The 21,607-nt window shown below is 41.1% G+C and overlaps 1 protein-coding gene across 5 annotated transcripts in view; it reads left to right on the plus strand.

Annotated features, from left to right (window-relative positions):
- The first annotated feature begins 2,109 nt into the window (after positions 1 to 2,109).
- Positions 2,110 to 21,607, plus strand: part of ASH2L (ASH2 like, histone lysine methyltransferase complex subunit) — a 32,743-nt gene continuing 13,245 nt past the window's right edge. For 3 of the 5 annotated variants that reach the window (XR_014327078.1, XR_014327079.1, XM_082863852.1), the window contains exons 1-10: positions 2,131 to 2,324; positions 3,017 to 3,083; positions 3,203 to 3,348; positions 6,247 to 6,335; positions 6,617 to 6,711; positions 10,224 to 10,319; positions 10,990 to 11,085; positions 11,952 to 12,027; positions 14,496 to 14,589; positions 15,337 to 15,554. Coding sequence is in view for 1 of the 5 variants with exons in the window: in XM_082863852.1 (XP_082719978.1) it covers positions 2,137 to 2,324; positions 3,017 to 3,083; positions 3,203 to 3,348; positions 6,247 to 6,335; positions 6,617 to 6,711; positions 10,224 to 10,319; positions 10,990 to 11,085; positions 11,952 to 12,027; positions 14,496 to 14,589; positions 15,337 to 15,554 (1,165 nt within the window). In the remaining 4 variants the exon portion in view is untranslated. Of the gene's footprint in view, positions 2,325 to 3,016; positions 3,084 to 3,202; positions 3,349 to 6,246; positions 6,336 to 6,616; positions 6,712 to 10,223; positions 10,320 to 10,989; positions 11,086 to 11,951; positions 12,028 to 14,495; positions 14,590 to 15,336; positions 15,555 to 21,607 lie in introns of all 5 variants that reach the window. The other 2 variants (XR_014327077.1, XR_014327080.1) reach the window with 2 other exon arrangements.

The raw sequence follows: 21,607 nt of genomic DNA on the forward strand, positions 1-21,607 counted from the left end.
CGGGTACCACAAAAAAAAAAAAAAAAAAAAAAAAAAAAAAAGAACACTGGTTCTTAATCATAGTTTCGAGAGTCAGAATGTCTCTGGTTTACATTCTGTGGCCAGGGTCTATTAGCTCATCTTGCCCTGGAGAAACAATCTGAGTTTGTACGTTAATGGTGATGTCTATAACAGCAATTTTAGTACATTAACGATGTTATTGACCACAGCAATTTTAATCATCTGACTCTGGTTGATTACTGTTCAGTAAACAAGGAATTGAGCTCAGAGGGGACAAGAAAGGGAATGAAGTTTTGGATAGAGAGATTAACCATAAATTGAGTAAGGGAACTCGGTTTTAGGGGGACTTGGTTTCAGATCATTCATGACTTTCATTTAAAATGCAGATGCTGTCCAGGGTTCAATCCCCAGACCACTGCCCTTTGAAAACAATGCTATACCAGTGTTTTTCAAATTTGGGTCATCAAATCGATTTAGTGTGTCACTACTGGCATTAAAAAAAAAAAAGATATAGGGAATTCCCTGGCAGTCCAGTGGTTAGGACTTGGCACTTCCATTGCCAGGGCCTGGGTTCAATCCCTGGTCGGGGAACTAAGATCCCACAAGCCATGCGGTACCGCCAAAAAAACCCCCCCAAACAGGGACTTCCTTGGAGGTCCAGTGTAAGACTTTGCCTTCCAATGCAGGGGGTGTGGGTTCAATCCCTGGTCTGGGACTAAGATCCCACATGCCTTATGGCCAGAAAACCAAAACCTAAAAAGAAGCAATTTCGTAACAAATTCGATAAAGACTTAAAAAAAAAAACGGTCCACATTAAAAAAAAAATCTTAAAAAGCAAAATAAATAAATAAAAACCACTGAAGAGTATACTTAAAAAAAACAAAAAATACATGAACAAGATTTCTTTAATAGCTGGAAATTTTACATCATCTTATTTCCGTTCTTCTTCCTTCATAAGATAAAATGGAACATATATATATATGCACCCACATATAAAAATATATAGGTAATTAATACATATGTGTATATATCTTTTTTTTACTAAAGGCTAAATACTTCTCTGCAATAAAAATATGTATAAAAGTTGAAATTAAATTTTTATATACTTTCTGTGACCATAAATCTCTAGTGTTAAAATATTTCTTCAGTCAATTATCAGTATACAACTGATCGAATAAACATAGTATACATTTTGATTACTAAACATAAAAATTAAAATTGTATTAGAGATGCAATTCTTAATGAGACTGAGGATTAGATTTTCAATTAATCCATATATCCATGAACATCGCTACTGCTAGAATGAGACAGGTTCAGCATCAATTCTATTCCTATTTTTCGTGTTTATAGATATAAGAGCTGACAACCTTTGTTTACATAAACAAGCAGATTCCCATTTAGAAATCAGTTCAACTCAATTCTTTCAACGACTTCAAAGTTCTATGCCAAATCATATGGTGATCTCTTACCAATTACTTTTTTTGTTGTTGTTTTGTTTTGGCCGTGTTGTGCGGCTTGCGGTATCTCAGTTCCCTGACCAGGGATTAAACCTGGGCCTCCACAGTGAAAGCGCCGAATCCTAACCACGGAATTCCCCAGTTACTTTTTTGATTTAAATTTTCAATTAATTTTAAAGTCACAAAATTAAGCCGCCCATCCCTAGACGCCACTAGGAAACCTGCTCAAAGTGGCAGATCACGAGGGCAGTACAACAAACTACTTCTGGGGCGGGAAGACGTTTCCCACGTCTAACGGTGAGGAAAGTCTGCAATGCACATCACAGCCTTCAAAGCCTCTAGGCTGCCAGCGCTCTCAAGGCGCCTCATCTGCGCGGTGATTTCGTCCCGGTCACGAAAATGCGCAGCGTCCACCCTGAAATGAAGTGAGTCCTAGAGGCAATCCAACGAGTAATCTCACCTCCTCCGCCTTCACGTGGCTCGCTCTGTAGCTACCCAGCCCCGAGGCCCCGCCCACCTCTGTCTGCCCTCCCGACCCTAAAGCGGGTTTAGAGCGCGCCTTCCCTTGGCAGGCGGTGTGCTCACTGAGAATCTTTACTATTTGAAGGTTAGAGGGCCAGTGAGCAACTCGCGCGAGACGCAGACAGTATTCTCGCGAGAAGTCTGGGAGGCGGCAGTGATGGCGGCGGCGGGAACCGTACCCGGCCCGGGAGTGAATGCAGGACCCGGCCCGGCAGTGGCTGCAAATGCAACACCGGCAGAAGAAGGGGAAACGAAGCCGGTAGTAGCGGTAGCAGCCGCTCCGGCCGGGGAGGGGACGTCTGCTGCTCCAGCCGCGGAGCCTGGCTCTGGAGAGGCCGAAAGCGGGTGAGACGTCCTGCAGCCCGAGGAGGACAGAGGGAGGGAGGGGGACGGGGGGGGAGGGGAGGGAGGGGGACGGGGGGGAGGGGAGGGGAGGGAGGCCCGCCCCTCTCGGAATCCCGCGGCTCCCGGGAGCACTCCGGCCCGCCCCTTCCGAACCCAGGCCCCGCGGCCAGCCGCTCGCCCTGCTCCCTCCCGGACCTTAGTCCCGCTCGCCGCTTGGCCTGTCCCCTCTGAACTGTATCTCGGGCTACGCCTCTTTCGCACCTTTTAGGCCAAGTTTCTCCTCCTACCTCCCGGCCCTTGCACACCAGCAGGGTGCTGATAGGTCACTTTCTAGCAGGAACCCTTCAAAAATCCCAGAGAGGAAACCACTTTGCGCTGCCAGACTGGTGGAAGTAATGGTCCCTCTGAAAACAGAGCGGAAAAGCTGCATCTCTTCGAACCTCCCCCAGGACCAGTTCCATCCCCTGTAGACTTGTCTGTAAGGGCCGATTAGGTTTCCTTGATGCGCCATGGGCTTGGGTTTATCTTGGCCGCATTCTTCCTAATGCTGGGCATCCAGTCTGAGAACAGTCTTTGCTGAAAAAAGTAGGAGTGTGAAGTTCAGCTGTACTTTGATCATCTTTGGGAATAGGCGTTTTCAGGTGTGTTTCTCTTGAAAATTCTTCTTTCTGAGTGCTTTCTTTATTTTACAGGGATGCAAACTCAGTTGATGTAAGTGGTGGCTTGGAGACAGAATCCTCTAATGGAAAGGATACACTAGTAAGTATTTGTTTTGGATGTTTGCAAAGCAAAATAGGGTTGGTTTTTAAAGTTTTTAAGCGAATCAAAAATACAGTCAGGTCAACTAACTTGATTCTCTCATGGTTCTGTGGACACAGGAAGGTGCTGGGGATACTTCAGAGGTGATGGATACTCAGGCGGGCTCCGTGGATGAAGAGAATGGTCGCCAGTTGGGAGAGGTGGAGCTGCAGTGTGGAATATGTACCAAGTGGTTCACAGCAGACACCTTTGGCATAGATACCTCGTGAGTATTTTTCGTAGACTTTGTAAGAATCACTTTGTAAATGTTAGATCTCAACACGTCCAACAGTTGAATAGTCACTGTCCAGGCAAACGTAAATGCGTAGTGTTTCCTGTGTCTCCTGATCCCTGTTCACTGAGTAGTAGGATTTGAATCAGGAATTGTTTTAATAGCCGGAGCATGTCTTCTCTCTACTAAGGGCAAGCCCTTAACAGGTATAATGATAGTTATTATCCCTGTGTTTGCACTTAGGGCCTGGACGGGAGACAAACCATGTAATTACAAAGCATTAAATAAACAAATTTGAGACAGTGTCATTTAAACCTTGTATTGGGTATTGTGGATTTGGGGGAAAGGGTTGGTGTATATGGTGGAAAAAGCCTGATGTCAAAAATTTGAGATGGCCAGTCCTCTTCATGCCTGAGCCATCCTTTTTTTCCTTTTGGTTTCTAATTCACTCCCTTTAGGTGTCCTGAATTCTCTCCTCAGCAAAACCAATTTCCAGTCTTTACACCTCTTCTAGTGAATTAAAACCATTTTATGAACGATTGAGAATGAAAGGCGCCTTTACTTATTCTGAGTGTTCGGTCAACAGCTAGCAAGGCAGCATTACTGACTCACTGTCTATGGAAATAACTATACTGCTGCCTCTCTGGGGTGTTCTTTATGGTCCGTATTATACAAATAAATTTAGATAAGACTGTCTCAGAATAGGGCTGTGTTGTTAATTCTGAAATTAATCCCCCTTGGATGGGTTTGTGAAGAAATAACCTTCCTTTATAATTTGATGACTGCTTTCTAGTTAAAAAGTTAAAGAAATACTAATGTTCTTATTAATATGTGACTGGTGAGGAAGGATAGAATGTTTAAAAAAGAAAGAAAATTACTGAAGGATCAGGAAGAAGTGATCTTGGTAGAAAGACCTATAGGGAAAATATATAAGCTGGTCAGTTAGACCTAAAATTGGGCCACTTTTGCCAAGGAGAATTTGTTTAGATAAACAGGGTCTAGGAAAGGAAATTTATCAGAGTGATAATATGGAAAAATCCAGCAATGAATCAAACCACAGTTCAGAGGTTTGGTAGAGACCAGTTTGTACCTGAATTTGAGAAGTTATACCTAAAACCCAGCAGGTGGGACAGATTATCGTTTATGGCTGAGATGGAGGAAGTGAGTGAGCTAGCAGGGTATGAAAAAGGCTGCTCTAAACACTTGATTGTGTTTGAATTAGGTAACTATATACCTGCCTATCTCTTCTGTAAGTGAGCTTATCACAATGGACTGTTTAATGGAAGGGGCTCTAGAGAGAGGTAAAGGTAAGGGAACTCGATCTTAACAGTCCTAAGGATATTTCTTAATTCCTTGAGTGGTGGCAGTAGACACACATTTGGGAACATCTCTTTAAGGATACCTTAAACCAGTTTCAGCAAAGTCCAAGATAAACCTGCCTTTATTTTGATTTCTTCTCTTCCAACTTAAACCAGTCTTTTGTTTTCCTTTTACTTTCTCCTTTTCAGGACCAAGCTCTCCCTATACTTTTCCAGTCACCCAGTATAGCCACCACACTTCTCTAATGCATGGTTCCTGTTAGCCCTCAGTCTCTCCCTCCACCAGTTTCTTCCTCTCTGCCTTCAAACAGGCCTTCTCTTGCCGCCAGCTCACCTCTTAGGAGATTTCCTCTATGATACAAGCAGTCTTAGTGGTTAGGACTCTTTTTATTTCATGCCTGCCCCCGTCAAATCAGCTACCAAGCTTGACCAATTTTTTTTCTTCTTGTGCACTTGCTTGTCCTTTCCATTTTTATTGTTTCACTCGAGGTGAGGTTTTTTTTTTTTAACCTTCTGCTGGAACGGCTACAGAAGCTTCTTCCATATTCCCGTTTCTAATCTCTTCTTCCCTTCAGACCCATCCTATCACTAAACTTACTGCTTTTACAAGGTGGCTTCCCCTTCAAGATGTTCCTGTTACCCACAGAGAAGATCCACTTCCACGGGCATGTAAGGCCTCTTGTACTTCTTACCTTTCAAGCCTTATCTTTTACCATACCCCCGACAACTCCCCTCCCCTGGCCAAACTTGTGTACACTAGTTTGCCACTTTGCCTCCTAGTTTGCACTTTCTCTACACAAAATAGTTTGCCTCTAGAAAAGAAGACCAACTCATCTTTCCAAATCCTAATTTGTGTCCTCAAAAAATCTTCCCTAACTCTTAAATCTGAAGTTACTACTGGGTCCTTTAAACTCTTAAATAAGACTGTCATCTGTAGGATTCATTTGGTAATGAGGCAAGTCATGTTTTGTGACTTCTGTGTTGTTCTTGAATAATTATTTGCATTTTAAAATTAATCTTTTTATACCTGTCTGCCCTTTCCAACAATGGTATTGGCACTTTACAAAGATACTTGAACATAATATAAATACAGACATTTAAATGTAAAGATATTTAAGGAGACTACTTTGTCTTCTTCCACAAGTCGCCTGGTATACTCTTTTAGGTGCTTACAAACTATAATAAACTAGCTTGGATAGGGCTCAGGTCAGAACCTTGCAGATGCCGAATTATCAACTATAGTGGATAAGGTCTTACTAAATTTTTGTGACAGAAAAATCCAGCTATTTGTAAAAATATGAGCCCTGTTTTGGTGACCTTTTTTTTGACCCTGCTGTGCAGCATGTGGGATTTTAGTTCCCCGACCAGGGACTGAACCTGTGCCCCCTGCAATGGAAGCGTGGAACCCTAACCACTGGACCACCAGGGAATTCCCTTGGTGACCTTTTTAAGTTTTAAGAGTATATTAATACATTAGCGTTATTATGTAACTTTCACTGAGGGAGAGGATCCCCGTTGATTTACTTCTCATAAGTGTGTGTTCACTAATTTGCACAATTTGGCTGTTCTCCAGATCCTGTCTACCTTTCATGACCAACTACAGTTTCCACTGCAATGTATGCCATCATAGTGGGAATACCTACTTCCTCCGGAAGCAAGCAAGTAAGGACAAACTCCGGAGTACTGCAAAGTGACTGTCCTCTGGTTAGCTGGCAAAGAAAAGGGATTTGGGCTCAGCCGAATCAGGAAACCTTTGCTTGGTAGCTGGTAGAAGTTACCTTGGGGCTTAGCTCTGAATAATTGCTATTGTCCATTTCAGATCAAATGATGACTCTGTTCTTTGCTGCTGTGGTTGTTAATCTGTGGACCACCTAGTTAAATATTCTTTTGGTAACAGGGATATATTACTACAGGTAACTTTTTCTTCCTTTTTGTTTTTATAGACTTGAAAGAAATGTGCCTTAGTGCTTTGGCAAACCTAACCTGGCAGTCCCGAACACAGGATGAACATCCGAAAACCATGTTCTCCAAAGATAAGGTAGAGATAGAATTATTGTAATTGCAATTATGCCAAAGAATCAGGAGGAACTTCTAAATACAGTGGACCCTTGAACAGCATGGGTTTGAACTTCACTGGTCCATTTATATGCAGGTTTCTTTCACTAAGTACATCCTACAGTACTACACATTTCAAGGTTGGTTGAATCCTTGGATGTAGAACGACGAATACAGAGGGCTGACTGTAAACTTACATGAGGATTTTTGACTGTGTAGACAGTCGGTGCCCCTAATCCCAGAGTTGTTCAAGGGTCAACTGTACAGTCTAACAATAAGTTCTTTCCCCCCAATTTTTATGAATATATGACTAATTCAGTGGTTACTTTGTTCTCATTTCATGTGATTTACTAACTTCCTAGTGTGTGCTCATTGTGTCATTGGCTTAGCTATTAAAAGGATGAATCCTTATATTAAAAAAGAGTGTATTTAAAAAAAAAAGATAAATCCTTAAATAGTTTTGATTGGCTTTATAGAAACAAACAACTGTCTGTCCCACAGTTAATAATCAGACCTTGAGGTGAACCTTCTCAGCTTAGTTTGAGCTGTTTTTATGGATGCCAATCACAGATTTTGTCAGGGGAAAAGGCCAGTTTATTAAAAAGATTCATCCTTTATTGTTAAACTGGAAAACCGCATGACTAAAGTCAGGACTCAGAATTAGATGATCAGCCCGTCCGTGAGTCTTTCCTCCTGTGACTCACGGGAACAAAATATGACTTAAGTAAATTGTACAACTTTGGAGTTTACGCTGTGACCTGGTATACACGCATATGTGCCCGCTCTCATTTAAAACTGAGGCCCTCTCTGATCTTTTCCCTCTGCGTGCCGATATTTTCTATTCTAGTCAGTGCTAGTATTCACCTACAAAATTGATTTTATAGCCTACTAATTGACTGCAGCCTACAGTTTGAAAGACACTGGTTGGGGAATTCCCTGGCCGTCCAGTGGTTAGGACTTGGAGCTTCCATTGCAGGGGCCACGCTTCCACTGCAGGGAGCACGGGTTCAATCCCTGGTTGAGGAGTTAAGATCCTGCAAGCCGTGCGGCCAGGCCCCCCCAAAAAAAGAAAGACACTGGTTGGTGTAGGGTATTTAGTGAGACGAATATATTCAGGATCAGACTGACCAGGGCCTTTTCTATTAAACAGAGAGGTTAGACTTAACCCTGTAAGCCGGAGGAGTCAGCAGAGGGTCCCCTCCCTACGCCTCACCCCGCCCCAACCTTTTTTCCTACATTAAAAAGAATGCATTTAAATAGAGGTGTGCTGTGATTAGGTTTGCCTCTTATTTTTTTCTCTAAATTGTTTTTCTGAATTTTTCAAATATATAGAAAAATTCAGATAGTACAATGAACATCTGTTTATTCTTTATCTAGATTTGCCAGCTGTTACCATTTTGCTGTGTTTGCTTTATCTCTCCATATCTATATATTCCCCCTAAGCTTATGTGAGACTAAATTGTAGATATTACACTTTACCCAATATACTCTCATAACCACAGTATAGTGATCATACTGAAAAAACTTAATGTTGATGCAATACAACTATCTTATATATACAGATTATATTTTTGTGTATTGAGTGTACATTTTCTCAGTATTTTTATTGTCTAAATAATATCCGTCATAGCTTTTTCTTCTATCCAGGACCTGATCAAGGATCACACATTAAAATTAGTTGTAATGTCTCTTTTATCTCTAGACTAGTTCCTTTATTTTACTTTGTTATTTTAGTCTGCTATAACATTTGAAATTTTGAAGAGCCTAGACCGTTATTTGCCATGATGCTCCTCAATTTGCATTTATCTGATTATTTCCTTATGATTAGGTTCAGGTTAAACATTTTTGGCAAGAATATTATGTAGATTAGTGTGTGTTTTTCTGTGTATCACATCAGGAGACATAAGATATTGCTTCGTTTTATTATTAGGGATCCTAAATTTGACTACTTGGGTAAAGAGGTTATTTATTAGTCGTCCTGAATTTAACTACTTGATGTTTCCATTGTAAAGAGACCCCTTTTTCTTTGTAATTATTAAGTAATTTATCCTTTCAAGCAGTGGTTGTAGCAGCCATTGACTGTCCTAGCCTGAAGCAGTTAATAGAATGGTCATTGTAAACAGAATACATTTACTGGTTTACAGTTCTTCTGTAAAGAAGAGTCCTCCCCCCCCCACCGTTGTTGTTGTTTTTAATTTTAAGAATCACTGATTTTTATAGTCCATTATGGGATTTCTGGATTTCTGATGCTCAGATTTGACCAGTGTAGACCCATCCCAGCTGACTCCTGACACTTTTTGATATGTCCCTCTTCAGTCTTTGAACTCTTCCTTACTTTCTGGAACAACAAAACATCCCAGTCTTCCCTTGTGCTTTGCCTGATTCAGCCTGGTTCCTTTTAGTAAAGATTTGGTGTTCACGGAACTGATTCTGGTGGAAGGTGTTAGCGGCGGACAAACTCTGGTGGGCTGGGGGAGATGGCCTAGGATGGGGGGAAGTTGGTGCCAGAGGATCAAGCTCAGAGATTGTTGTGGTCATGCAGGCAGGGACTGGCGAGGACCACAGTCAAAGCAGTGGGGGTGGAAAGGAGCCCTGATTGGTGAAAAGTTTCTGAAATTTAAAAATTCATTTAGTGGGACTTCCCTGGTGGTCCAGTGGTTAAGTATCTGCTGTTCCAGTTCAGGGAACACGGGTTTGATCCCTGGTCGGGGAACTAAGATCCCACATGCTGCTAGACTCCTGAGCCCTCACTCTTGAGCCCGCGCCAAAACTAGAGAGAAGCCCGCACGCGGCAACTAAGACCCGACATAGCCAAATAAATAAATTAATTAATATTTAAAAAAAATTCACTTGGTGACCATTTAGATGTGCAGGTTATACGAGAAGAACAAGAGTGACTCCGTGTGTCAAGCCTGTGACTCTGGGTGACGGGCGATTCTGAGTGTTAAGAGCAGATTTATGAGGTGAGGTACAGAGTTCAGTCTCGGTCAGGAGAAGTCTGAGGTGCCTGCGTGGTTTCCAGCTGGAGATGTCTCTGGTGGGAAGGAACAGGAGCTCAGGAGAGAGAGTACCTGGGAGTCATCTTACAGAGTTAGGGCAGGTCTTTTCCCTTTAACTGGATTATGAGCCCTATGTGACTAAGAGTTGTATATACTTGTTTGAGTCAGAATTTTTTTTTTTTTTTTTGGCTGCGCCTTGCTGCATGCCGGCTCTTAGTTCCCCGACCAGGGATCGAAGCCGTGCCCCCTGCAGTGGAAGCGCGGAGTCTTAACCACTGGACCACCAGGGAAGTCCTTGTATATATATACTTGTTTGAAATTCCCCACAACCTATATGTTGTTCGCATGCAATTATGTATTTGTTCAGTTATTAAAAGGCAAAACATTAATTTGTCTTTTGATTCTGACAAGGTCTTTGAAAATGCAGCGTTTTTTTTGTGAATATAATTTTGAAAGCAACTATAAAAGCTTTAGTATATTTTGTTTTAAAAATTAGGATATCATACCATTTATTGATAAATATTGGGAGTGCATGACGACCAGACAGAGACCTGGGAAAATGACCTGGCCAAATAACATTGTTAAAACGATGGTAAGTAGGCTAAAATTGACTAGACTCAACATTTAGAAAACCAGTGTTCCTTGTAAGAATTTATATATATATATATGTGTGTAAATATATATTTTTGGTCTCACTGAAATAATGTGATGACTGAGAAAATGAGAACAACCTAGTACTAAATCTTGGAGCGCAATTGTAAATTTTAATAGTTTTCACACAAAATCAGTAAATTGCACATTGTGTCTTAAATGAAGACATGGTAGTATGTACGATGCTGAAACCTTTGTCCAGTGCACTTTGGCAAGTATAATTTTTTATATTGAAATTGGAGACAATTGTTTTCTTTGATTAAAAAAAAAACTCTGAACATTATTGTCCTTAGAATTAGAGAGAGCACCTGGGGAGAAGTCAGCACAAGCTGTTAACAGTATGTATCTCTGTGAGATGCAGGGATGGGTGAGGGTTACGAAGGACAGTGGCTCTCATTTTTTTAAGTTTCTCTATTGTTTGAATTTTTTGATGGTCATGCATTAATTTTCTAATCAGGGAAAAACAATACTGTTGTGTGTTGGGTTTTTTTCTGGTGGGGGGCGGGCTTTGGGATTTGGAGATTACACCTAGGGATTGGAGTTAGCGGTTCATCATCCATTCATTTTAAGTATAAAATTTCCAGTAATACTAAAATGCTGTTTCCTTTTAGAGTAAAGAAAGAGATGTATTCTTAGTAAAGGAACACCCCGATCCTGGGAGTAAGGACCCAGAAGAAGATTACCCCAAATTTGGCCTTCTGGATCAGGTACATTAATATGCTTCATAATCCCCTTTTGATTTTTAAGCCACGGGGACAGAGAGAATCAGGCTTTGTTGACATTTGTATGTTTGCCATGTACAAATGCCCATAGCATGGTGGGTTCCAAATAAATGGTTCTTACTACACATGGAAAGAAAGAACACTCACCTTAAACCGGGAGACTGGTGTTTTAGTTCTGGCCCTTCCCTAAAATGTTATGACTCGATGCGTGTCATTTTTATCTTTTTTAACTTCCATTTCCTCACTTGTAACACAAATATGCCATTCCAAGTTATTTCTCCTTTTCTTTCCATCTCAAATTTTGCTCTAAAAACATTTGTTAGTGTGAAGAAAAATTTGCCGTGAAGAAGAATTTGTGAGTCTAGCATAATATGAGGAAAAAGAAAACTTCCCCTCTTTGTTTAAATGGCAGGTGTCACATTCAGCATCTCAGGAGGTCAAATCTTTCAGCTGTGCCTTAAAATGTTTGATTTGCCCACATTGAAAATTTAAGATTTCATATAGAAATTCAGATTTCTGCCTTTTCTTGTAAAATGCGAAGCTCTAAGAGAAAAAAATTCGAAGCTCTGACTACACTGGGTCTGGTTCCCACAGGGAGGTGTGCCCTCGGCCCGGCCGTACCCCCCAGCACAAGTTGGTTGCCACTCATCCTCATTCTTAACCACTTGGAGCCTGACACTTGGCTGCCTCACATGTGTTACTGGCTGATCCCTGAAGCATCTAAGTTTGGGACCTCTGCAGGTTTCAGATCTAGGTTGTCATTCAGTTAGAATTTCTCCTGTTCTTTTGAGCATTGCCAGGTTGGTTTGATTAGATAGCCTCCCTTTATAATTGAATATTTTTCCCTCTAGGATCTTAGTAACATTGGTCCTGCTTATGACAACCAAAAACAAAGCAGTGCCGTGTCTACCAGTGGGAATCTAAATGGTAAGTGTTTCAGTGTCTCATTGATGAAATACTTATAAGCTGTTGAATTCAGATGTGCCTAGAATTGGGCAGTCTTTGGGTTGACTCTTAACTGGATATTTACTAAGATGCTTTAAAGTCCAAATCTCAATTTTTAGGAGCTAGCCAAGGGTTTGACAGATGGTAGTAGGGGAGAACTTTTTGTCACTTTACACTACAGTTTGGTCTTAAGTGAAACAGATTTAGCATAAAACAAGGTACAATTTTAAGGTCAGATTCGCTGTGTTTATATTAGACTCCCCATCTGTATCTTCATAACTAACACTTTAGATTCACTTGCTCTGCACTCTTTTTCCTTAATTCAGCTGTTATATAATACACTTCCTGCCCATCTTCTCATTTTTCTTGCCCTTAATCTTCAGCTTATTCACATGACAGCATTTCTGTGTTGATCACCCACTGTAGCATATTTTTCTCTCTAACCCATCTAAGAGCAGGAAAGCCCTTTGCTGCTAATGGTAATCTAATGAGAGTGGGTATAATGGGGAGGTAGCTAGCTATTCATCTGACACATGGTGTCATTACCTTGTCTTTTGGAGTGGTAGCATCTTAAATATGTAATCATTCCACTGTTACTAATATTCTAAGATGGGTGGGAAATAGCTAAGTGTATTGTTCATCTTTTTACATTATTTGTAAAAATTATGTAATTGTTAAATTACATAATTGTAATTTTAATCTCCTTTTAATTGTTAACATTTGACAAATACATGGTGCCACTTCTGTTCTTACAGGTGGAGCCTCTTTTGGAGGTGAATTCCTCCTCTGTCTTCTTTCAGCCTCTCAGACTTAAGTATTTTGTGTTTTGGAAAATGCTTTTCGCTGAGTTGTGGTAGAAGCTAAACCTAAGTTAAATTTTTAAAGCATTGTGGAGATGGTGGCAGTAGCACTCGATATGAAACAGTAGTTCTGGTTTAATGTTAGTAATTGGAAGCTTGTACGTTGTCATATTCTGCCTAACATGGCCAGCAGTCCCCTTTGTGTTGCTTGTTTTGTTCAAGATGGATCTAAAACTTCTCTCAGAATAATTGAAATGCAGATGCCAATAAAAACTTAATAGTTTTTTGATTAAGGTAACTCGAACTAGAGATGTTAATGTTGCAGACGTTTAACATTAAGCCTTTTATGAGGACTAGGAATGACAACCTGGTATGTTCGTAAAAGGAAGTTCAGCATGAATCTGGTCCTGTCTACGCAGAATATGACCTGCCTTCAGTGTCTTGATCCCCTTTTTTTTTCTTCTTCTTTTTTTTTTGCGGTACGCGGGCCTCTCACTGTTGTGGCCTCTCCCATTGCGGAGCACAGGCTCCGGACGCGCAGGCTCAGCGGCCATGGCTCACGGGCCCAGCCGCTCCGTGGCATGTGGGATCTTTCCGGACTGGGGCACGAACCCGTGTCCCCTGCATCGGCAGGCGGACTCTCAACCACTGCGCCACCAGGGAAGCCCATTGATCCTCTTTTTATTGCAGCAGAACTGCTGATAATTTCCAAGCTTGCCCCAAATTAAGATACAGTATTTCATGCAGTTGTTTACATAAAGGTGTTTTCCTACAGTCCAGGGATATTTTCTGGAAGTTCGAAAAACAAACTGAGAGGAATGACAGAACTGGACAAATATTTGAGTACCTTTTTAGAAATATACAAGGTAGTATTCCTTGTGGCCCTTGTATGTAGCTCATTTTTTAAAAAATAAAATTTATAAATTGTCTATGGGTATTTTCTCTTAATTCCACAAGCCAGGTTAGTCTAACCTAAATTTGGGGCATTGGCACAATTTTAATAATTGTAAAGATCGCCTGCTAAATTTAAAGCCGCCTTTCCTGCTCGTGTCACAGACAACCATACTGGATGCCTAGCGGCACTGGACAGAACCACCTTTTTAGTACCTCTGTTTTTGTTTTCCACGTTTGGTGTACTTTTGTCTTGTTGGAAATTCAAGTCCAGTGCTTTAGCAGATGCTGTGCCTCTCTTATGCTTATGGAGTGTGCGCCATGTGGAGTTCAAGCACGCGCGCACCCCCCTTGTAGTGGGGATATTCTCTCCTTATGGGTGTTTGTATTCATTTGGGTGGAAAAGGGTTTTATCCATGCACTTGTTTCTAGCTGTGGGTGTTTGGAATCTGAACGAGTGAAAATGCATTTGTGTCACATCCTCGGAAAGTGTACTAGTAGTTGCAGTTCATTTAAGAAGTGAAGGTCTAAACTATAACACAGGTATCGTTAGTGCTAGGTTCACTGCACTTACTGCCAGAACCCAGAGTCCTGGGGCGGGAGCCGCTCGGCAGACTCGTTCTGAACCAGGGTGAAGTGCACTCTGCTTTCAGGCAGGAAATCCTCCTGTGGTGTTACACAAATGCACGCTGGGAGTGTTAGCATCCCCATGGGGCATCTGTCACAGCTCATTGAAAGTGATCTGCCTTTTCTTTAAAGGGGGAATTGCAGCGGGAAGCAGTGGAAAAGGAAGAGGAGCTAAGCGCAAACAGCAGGATGGCGGGGCCACGGGGACCACCAAGAAGGCCCGGAGGTGGGCAGAACACCCACCCCACTCACCACTGTTAGAGTGCCCTCTGCGGCTGGCAGAGTCCGTCAGCGGGGAAGGGCTCAGGTGTCTGAGGACGCAAGCCTGTCTCTTTTTCTCAAATCCTTAGCACTTTGAGGGGTAAATGAGCCCCAGACTAGGTGACCTGTTTTAGGAACTTGTTACTAAGTGAAACAGCCCTGGGGCAACAGCCCTGGGGCAGCACACCTGTGGTGATTTACCTGGGAGTAAAGTTCCATTAAGGCATCTTGAGGAAGAGTAGATGGACCAGAGAGAGTGAAACAGATGCTGAATGTTAGCTCTTTTACATAAACTTTCTGCCTTCTCCCCTCTGATGGCTGTTCCCTTCACTTTGCTCAGTACTGAGGTGGCGGAATCCAGGTCATTTCCTATTCAGCCTGGAAACAGGTAGTAAATGCTCATATCTTTTGAGTTTCTGTTCATTAGTTATAGTAATAAACATGCTAAAGGCAGCTGCCCTTGTTCCTCTGCACCCTTTCTCCTCTGTGGTCTACCGGCTCAGTTTCATAGGTATCCATACAGATTAAAGTAATTTTCATTTCCCCGTTTTGCCTGCAGAGGGCAGGATCATCTATTTGAATAATGAAAAGCATTTGAAGTTACATGTGTTCCAGCAGAACTCTAATAAATCAGAGGCCTTTCTTACAGAATTGAAGGCACTGGAGCTAGAGGGGGTTTTAGTTTCTTGATTTTATTTTTTCCTTTCTGCAGTGACCCTTTGTTTTCTGCTCAGCGCCTTCCCCCTCATGGCTACCCCTTGGAACACCCATTTAACAAAGATGGCTATCGGTATATTCTAGCTGAGCCCGATCCCCACGCCCCTGACCCTGAGAAGCTTGAACTCGACTGCTGGGCAGGAAAACCGATTCCTGGAGACCTCTACAGAGCCTGCTTGTATGAACGGGTTTTGTTAGCCCTACATGATCGAGGTAGGTAAGCTATTAATGTTTGTGTTGGACCCAGTGTTACTTTGAACTTCTGTCGTCAGCTGTGTCCCGTCTAGAATTCGACAGACACATCATGCTGCTACCACTCCCTTACCCCCATCTCTGACTACACCCAGCCGGGATGTGCAAGAAATAATTTCTTCCTTTTCTCTTCTTATAAGCTCTAGCCAATTATATATGGTATGTGGGGTTTTTTTTTAACTTTCTATTTTGAACTAATTTCAAACTTACAGTACAGTTGCAAAAATAATAGAATTTCCATATATCCCTTATCAAGCTTCTCCTAATAATAAGATCTTACATAACCATAGTACAGTTATCAAAACCAGGAGATTAAATAACATCAGTAAATGCTATGAATGAAACTAAAGACTTTATTTCAATTTCACCAATTTTTCCTCTAGTGCCTCTTTTCTAGGATCTCACATTGCATTTAGTTATTTCTCCTTAGTCTGTTGCAGTGTTAATCAGTTACTTTGTTGACTGTTCCTCAGTGAGGGTCTGTCTGACTTTTTTTCATGATTAAACTGAGGTGTTGCACTTTTGGAAGAACACCGCAGACATGAATCCTTCCCACTGCGTCACCTCATGAGCTGGTGATGTCGATGTGTCTTATTATTGGTTGTGTTGTCTTATTATTGGTGTTAAGGTGGTTTCTGCTGTCTCTATTGTCTTTCCCTTTGTAGTTCATAAATATCTTAGGGAAAGATACTGCGAGGTTATGCAAGTATCCCGTTTCTCTGTAAAGTTTTGCCCACTAATTTTAGCATCCATCAGTGGATCTTGTCGGCAACAGTTGTTAATGTGGTATTTGCCTGATCGTTGCTATTCCTTTTCTTTATTATTTAATTGATTATTTTTATCAGTGTGCATTTAATAGATATTTATTTTGTTGCTCAAATTACTCCAGCTTTGGCCATTAGGAGCTTCTTTAGGTTGGTTCCTTTTTTTTTTTAATTGAAGTATAGTTGACTTATAATATTGTATTACTTTCGGGTGTACAACATAGTGATTCAATATTTTTATAGATTATACTCCATTTAAAGTTATTGTAAAATAATGGCTATATTTCCTGATGCTGTACAGTATATCCTTAAAGCATCATTGTTTTTTTCTAATTGGGGTATAGTTGCTTTATTTATTTTTTATGTTTTTATTGGGTGTTTGTTTTATGCATAGTGGTTTGTACCTCTTGATCCCCTAACCCTATCTTGCCCCTCTTCCCTTCCCTCTCCTCCTGGTAACCACTGGTCTGTTCTCTATATCTGTCAGTCTCTTTCTGTTTTGTCATGTACATTCATTTGGTTTTTTAGATTCCACATATAAATGATAACAGAGGATTTGTCTTCCTCTGATTTAGTTCACTGAGCATAATACCCTCCAGGTCCACCTACGTTGTTGGGAATGGAATCTTGTGTCCTTTTGATAAGCCCCATCATCTTTTTTTCCTTACTTGCTGACGTCACAAGATGTTTTTGGTTCATCTCATATTTTCCGTGCTCCAGGCCAAGTATCGGCTCCGTGTCCAAGGAGCCCGGGTTCCTTTGATTGGAGAATGGTGTTTAGAAATGAAGATGTGGGTGTTCTGTGTGCTTACTGTTACAGGGTGTTGCTTCTAGGCTCCCTCTGTGAACCGAGGTGGGAAATGTATGTCCGTATTCTGAACGACACATATATACATGCCTATACTGAGTTTACTTTGCTACCTTGGATTTTAATCAAACACCACAAGATTATTCCAGCCTTCCACCTTTCCATATTTGTAACTTCTTTCTTGAACAGTAAAACCTGACTCTAATTACCTCCAATACATTTTCTTACTCGTTCATGTCTAATATGCACATAAGGTGGTTTGAGAATTGCAAACCACTGTAGGAAACATTCCCTAACTAGATTACAGCATTTATGTACAGCTCTTTTTGTCTTAGCCTTGCATATCCCATCAGGATAATGCTAACTTAGATTAGTTCTTTCCTTCCCCACCTCCTTCAGTGTGCTTATGTTTTTCATTTGTGATACGGTAGGCTCAGTTGTTAGTGTTGGTATGCCATTTGGGGTTCTCCCACATCTTGGGGGCATGTGCATCTGTGTCAGGGGAGAGTTTGAAGGGTATGTGCAACATTACTGTAGTTCTAGAGCTACTGTTTTTCACAAAAGTTTGCCCAGAGTGTCATCCCTCCTCACCCCTGCTGCCCCACTCTCATTTCCTCTTTTTCTCCCACTTTCCCACCCACCCTCTACATGACCAGTCTCTCTGGTTTCTAGTTCATCCTTTATTTCTTCTGCACAGGTGAGCACACACGCGTGTATTTCCTTTTATCTCCTTTTTTCGTACATGAAGGGCAGCATACTGTAGATAGTCTTGCATTTTGCTTCATGCAGTTACTCCACGCCAGTTCAAAGAGCTCATCCTCAGTTTTTTCTTTTTTTAACTTTATGATATGGCATTATGTGGATGTACATGGTTTATTCAGCCATTCTGAATATGGGCATTTAGATTGTTTCCAGGATTTTGGATTCATCAAGAGGCAGTGAATAACCATGGGCGTGTGTGTTTTTGTATTGGTGGTATACGTTCATGGTTGAATTCTAGAAGTGGAATTGCTGGACCAAACGGTAAGTACGTATATACCTAGTTTTGTTAGATATTGCCAAAGTCCCCTTCAAATGGCTGTGCCGGTTTGCATTCCCACCAGCAACGTAGAGAATGTTTGTTTCCCCATGACCTCACAAACAGAAGGTGTTGTCCTAGATTTTAATTTTGGCCAGTCTGAGAGGTGAGAAATGGGAATCTCAGTGTTTTAATTTGTGTTTCTTTGAGTTTGAACATTTTCTTTCATGTTTAAGAGTCACTACCTTGTGAATTATATTTGTGTGTTTTTATTTCCCATTTATCTGTTGGAATTTCGGTCTTTTGTCCCTTTATATGCTAGGGATGTTAGCCCTTTGTCTCTGGGATATGTTGTAAACATTTTCTCCCAGTTTGTCAGTTGTCTTTTAACTTTGTTTATGACTTTTTTGTCATGCAAAACTCTTTTTAATGTATAATAGTTCTTTTAATGGCATAATTTATTCAATTATTCTGAGAATAGCATTCATTATCTGTTAGAATGTGAAAGTGAATTTAAATAAATACTTTTAGACAAGTGTACCTCATGGATTTCTTTGCTGTTTTTCTGAAGTATTAATGCAGATCCAGGTAGCATATTATTTCACCCTTAGATGTCTCAGTATTTATCTCCAACAAGGATTTTTTTTTATTTTTTTTTTTGCGGTACGCGGGCCTCTCAATGCTGCAGCCTCCCCCGCTGCGGAGCACAGGCCCCGGACGCACAGGGCCAGCGGCCATAGCTCACGGGCCCAGCCACTCCGCGGCATGTGGGATCTTCCCAGACTGGGGCACGAACCCTTGTCCCCTGCATTGGCAGGCGGACTCTCAACCACTGTGCCACCAGGGAAGCCCCTCCAACAAGGATTTTAAGAAACATAACCACTGTGCCATTATCTTACCTGATAGAGGTGAATAATAATTTCTTAATTATTCCATACTCAGTCCATGTTCACATTTCCACAGTTGTTTAAAATATGCCTCTTTCAGTTGTTTCTTTGAATTGAATCTAAACATGTCCATATAGTTATTCCATTGGGAAGCCCATTCATTGTTTCTTGAATTGATGCTAAAAGCTGTAACACTTGCACTGATGCTAGTCCTTCAGAAGTGGAGTCAAGTGAAGTCACTTGGACGTAATCCCTCAGTTTAATGACCATTGTACATGGATCGGGTTGACTCCTGTGAGTGACAAGCATACTTTGATAGTAAGGAAGGGCCAAATAAGTGACGTCAGGGTTTAAGAAGTGAGCCTTGTTGTGTTTCACTATACATAATAGTTATAATTCTGGAGGGGAAAAAATGGGAGAACACTGGCCCTTATTTAGCAGTAACATGTTAGAATTTAATACGTAGGATAGCAGTGGCTGCCTGCTGTTTATGCTGAGCCTTTTAAAAGTTAATAATAAATCTATATTGTATCTTTTAAACTTTTTATTTTGAGATAATCTCAGATTTATTAAAAAAAAATTGTAAGAACAGTACTAAACTTTTTTTTTTCCTGAACTACTTGAGAGTCAGTTGCCATGATGCTGTCTCACCTTTGAGAACTTTATTGTGTATTTCTTACAAACAGGGACATTCTCCTTGTGTTACCTAGTGCTGCATAATGAATTACCATAAAACTTAGCATTCTAAAACTACCAGTGTTTATCATCCCATAGTTTCTGAGAGTTGGGAATCTGGAAGCAGCTTAGCTGTGTGGTCTGGCTCAGGAAAACTCAGGAAGTTGCCGTCAAGCTCTTAGCTGGGGATGGCGGTCTGTTTCCAAGATGGCTCAGTCACGTGGCTTTGACGGGACACCCTCAGGTCCTCACTGTGTGGGCCTCTCCATAGACTGCTAATTTGTCCTCATCCATGGAAGCTAACTTCTAGAGCAAGTTCTCCAAGAGAGCTGTAAAGAGTTTGACCTGTCTTGAAGTGGGACAGTCACTTCAACTTCATTATATTTGTTACAAGAAATTAGTTGCTAAATTCAGCCCACACTCAAGTGGAGGGAAATTAGGCTCCACCTCTTGAAAGGAAGAATATGAAAGAACTAGTGGATATTTTTTTAAACTTTCACATCTTACAGAGCTGACACAACGATCAAAATCAGGAAATTAGCATCTGATTACTACCATCCGATGCTCATATTCTATCCAAGTTTGCCCAGTTGATCCAGAACGTCCATTATAGCAGAAGGGTCCAGTTGAGAATCATTTGCTGCATTTAGTTGTCGTGACTCTTAAGTCTTCAGTCTGGAACAGCTTCCCCATCTTTCCTGGACTTTGACCTTGAGGCTTTTGAAAGTTAGAAGGCAGTTATTTTACAGAATATCCCTCAGTTTGGTTTCATCTTGTTCCTGATGATCCAAGTTCTGCATCTTCGACAGGAATATCACAGAAATAATCTCATATACTACATCCTGTAGGTGGTGCAGGACTTTAATGTGTCCCATTACTGGTGATGTCCACTGATCATTTGGCTAAGGTGGTATCTGCCAGGTTTATCCACTGGAAAGTTACTCTTTTTTCCCTTTGTAATTAAAAAGTTTTGTGAGGAGGTAGACCCTTTAATATCCTGTTCTGTCACAGACACTTAACCTTGCTCAGCCCCACCTAATGGCTTTAGGACTGAATTGGTCAGGAAGGAGTAAAGGAAGAAGTATTTGTATTTGAGAAGGTAGAATTTGCCAAATACCTAAGAAAGTTCTGTTAAACAATGTGCATTTAATTTAGGGAGGTTGTCATCGTATCTCCTGAATACAAGAGCCATTGCGGGGTCACGGAAAGAGTGCCGGGCCAGGGCTTCAATCAGGCTCTGCCAACTGCGGTGTGAGCTTGAACAGCCACGTGGTCTGCTTCTCCACTGGAGGTGGGAGTTGTGAGGGGGAGTCTGTCTGGCCATCTGTCTACCTACTTACCTACCTACCTATGAAAGTACTTCATAAATCGTAAGCCTTTATAAAAGCTAATGAAACTACATTTTGTTATTCCAGCAGAATTCAGACAACTTCTAGAGTCCCACAAATACTATTTCAAATGCTTTTCCCTCAGTTAAGTCTTAACTGGGTTGGAGATGCTTCTACATCTATAGAATCAACCTACACAGCACAAAAATACTCTCCCGCCTTTTGTCATTTTTTGCTTCACTTCCAACTTCCAAGTCACAGTGTCCCTTCCAGTTGGTTTAGATTGTCCCCTTATGTTACATAATGGTCTCTTAGTAAAGTAAGATTCAAACTATACGCAAAGGTCGAGAGATGAATACAATGAAGCTCCATAGAGTTTTCACCCAGATTTAAGTTATCAAGGTTTTGCCATATTTGTTTTATCCGCTCCTTTATTTCACTCTTTTTTTAAAATTTTTAAGAAGTAAGTCTCACCCTATGTACTCTTAAAAATATGTATCTCTAAGGAGTATGGAGTTTGCTTTTATAGCCACA

The sequence above is a fragment of the Leucopleurus acutus genome, assembly GCF_964270905.1.
Source record: "Leucopleurus acutus genome assembly, chromosome: 21".
Taxonomy (NCBI): domain Eukaryota; kingdom Metazoa; phylum Chordata; class Mammalia; order Artiodactyla; family Delphinidae; genus Leucopleurus; species Leucopleurus acutus.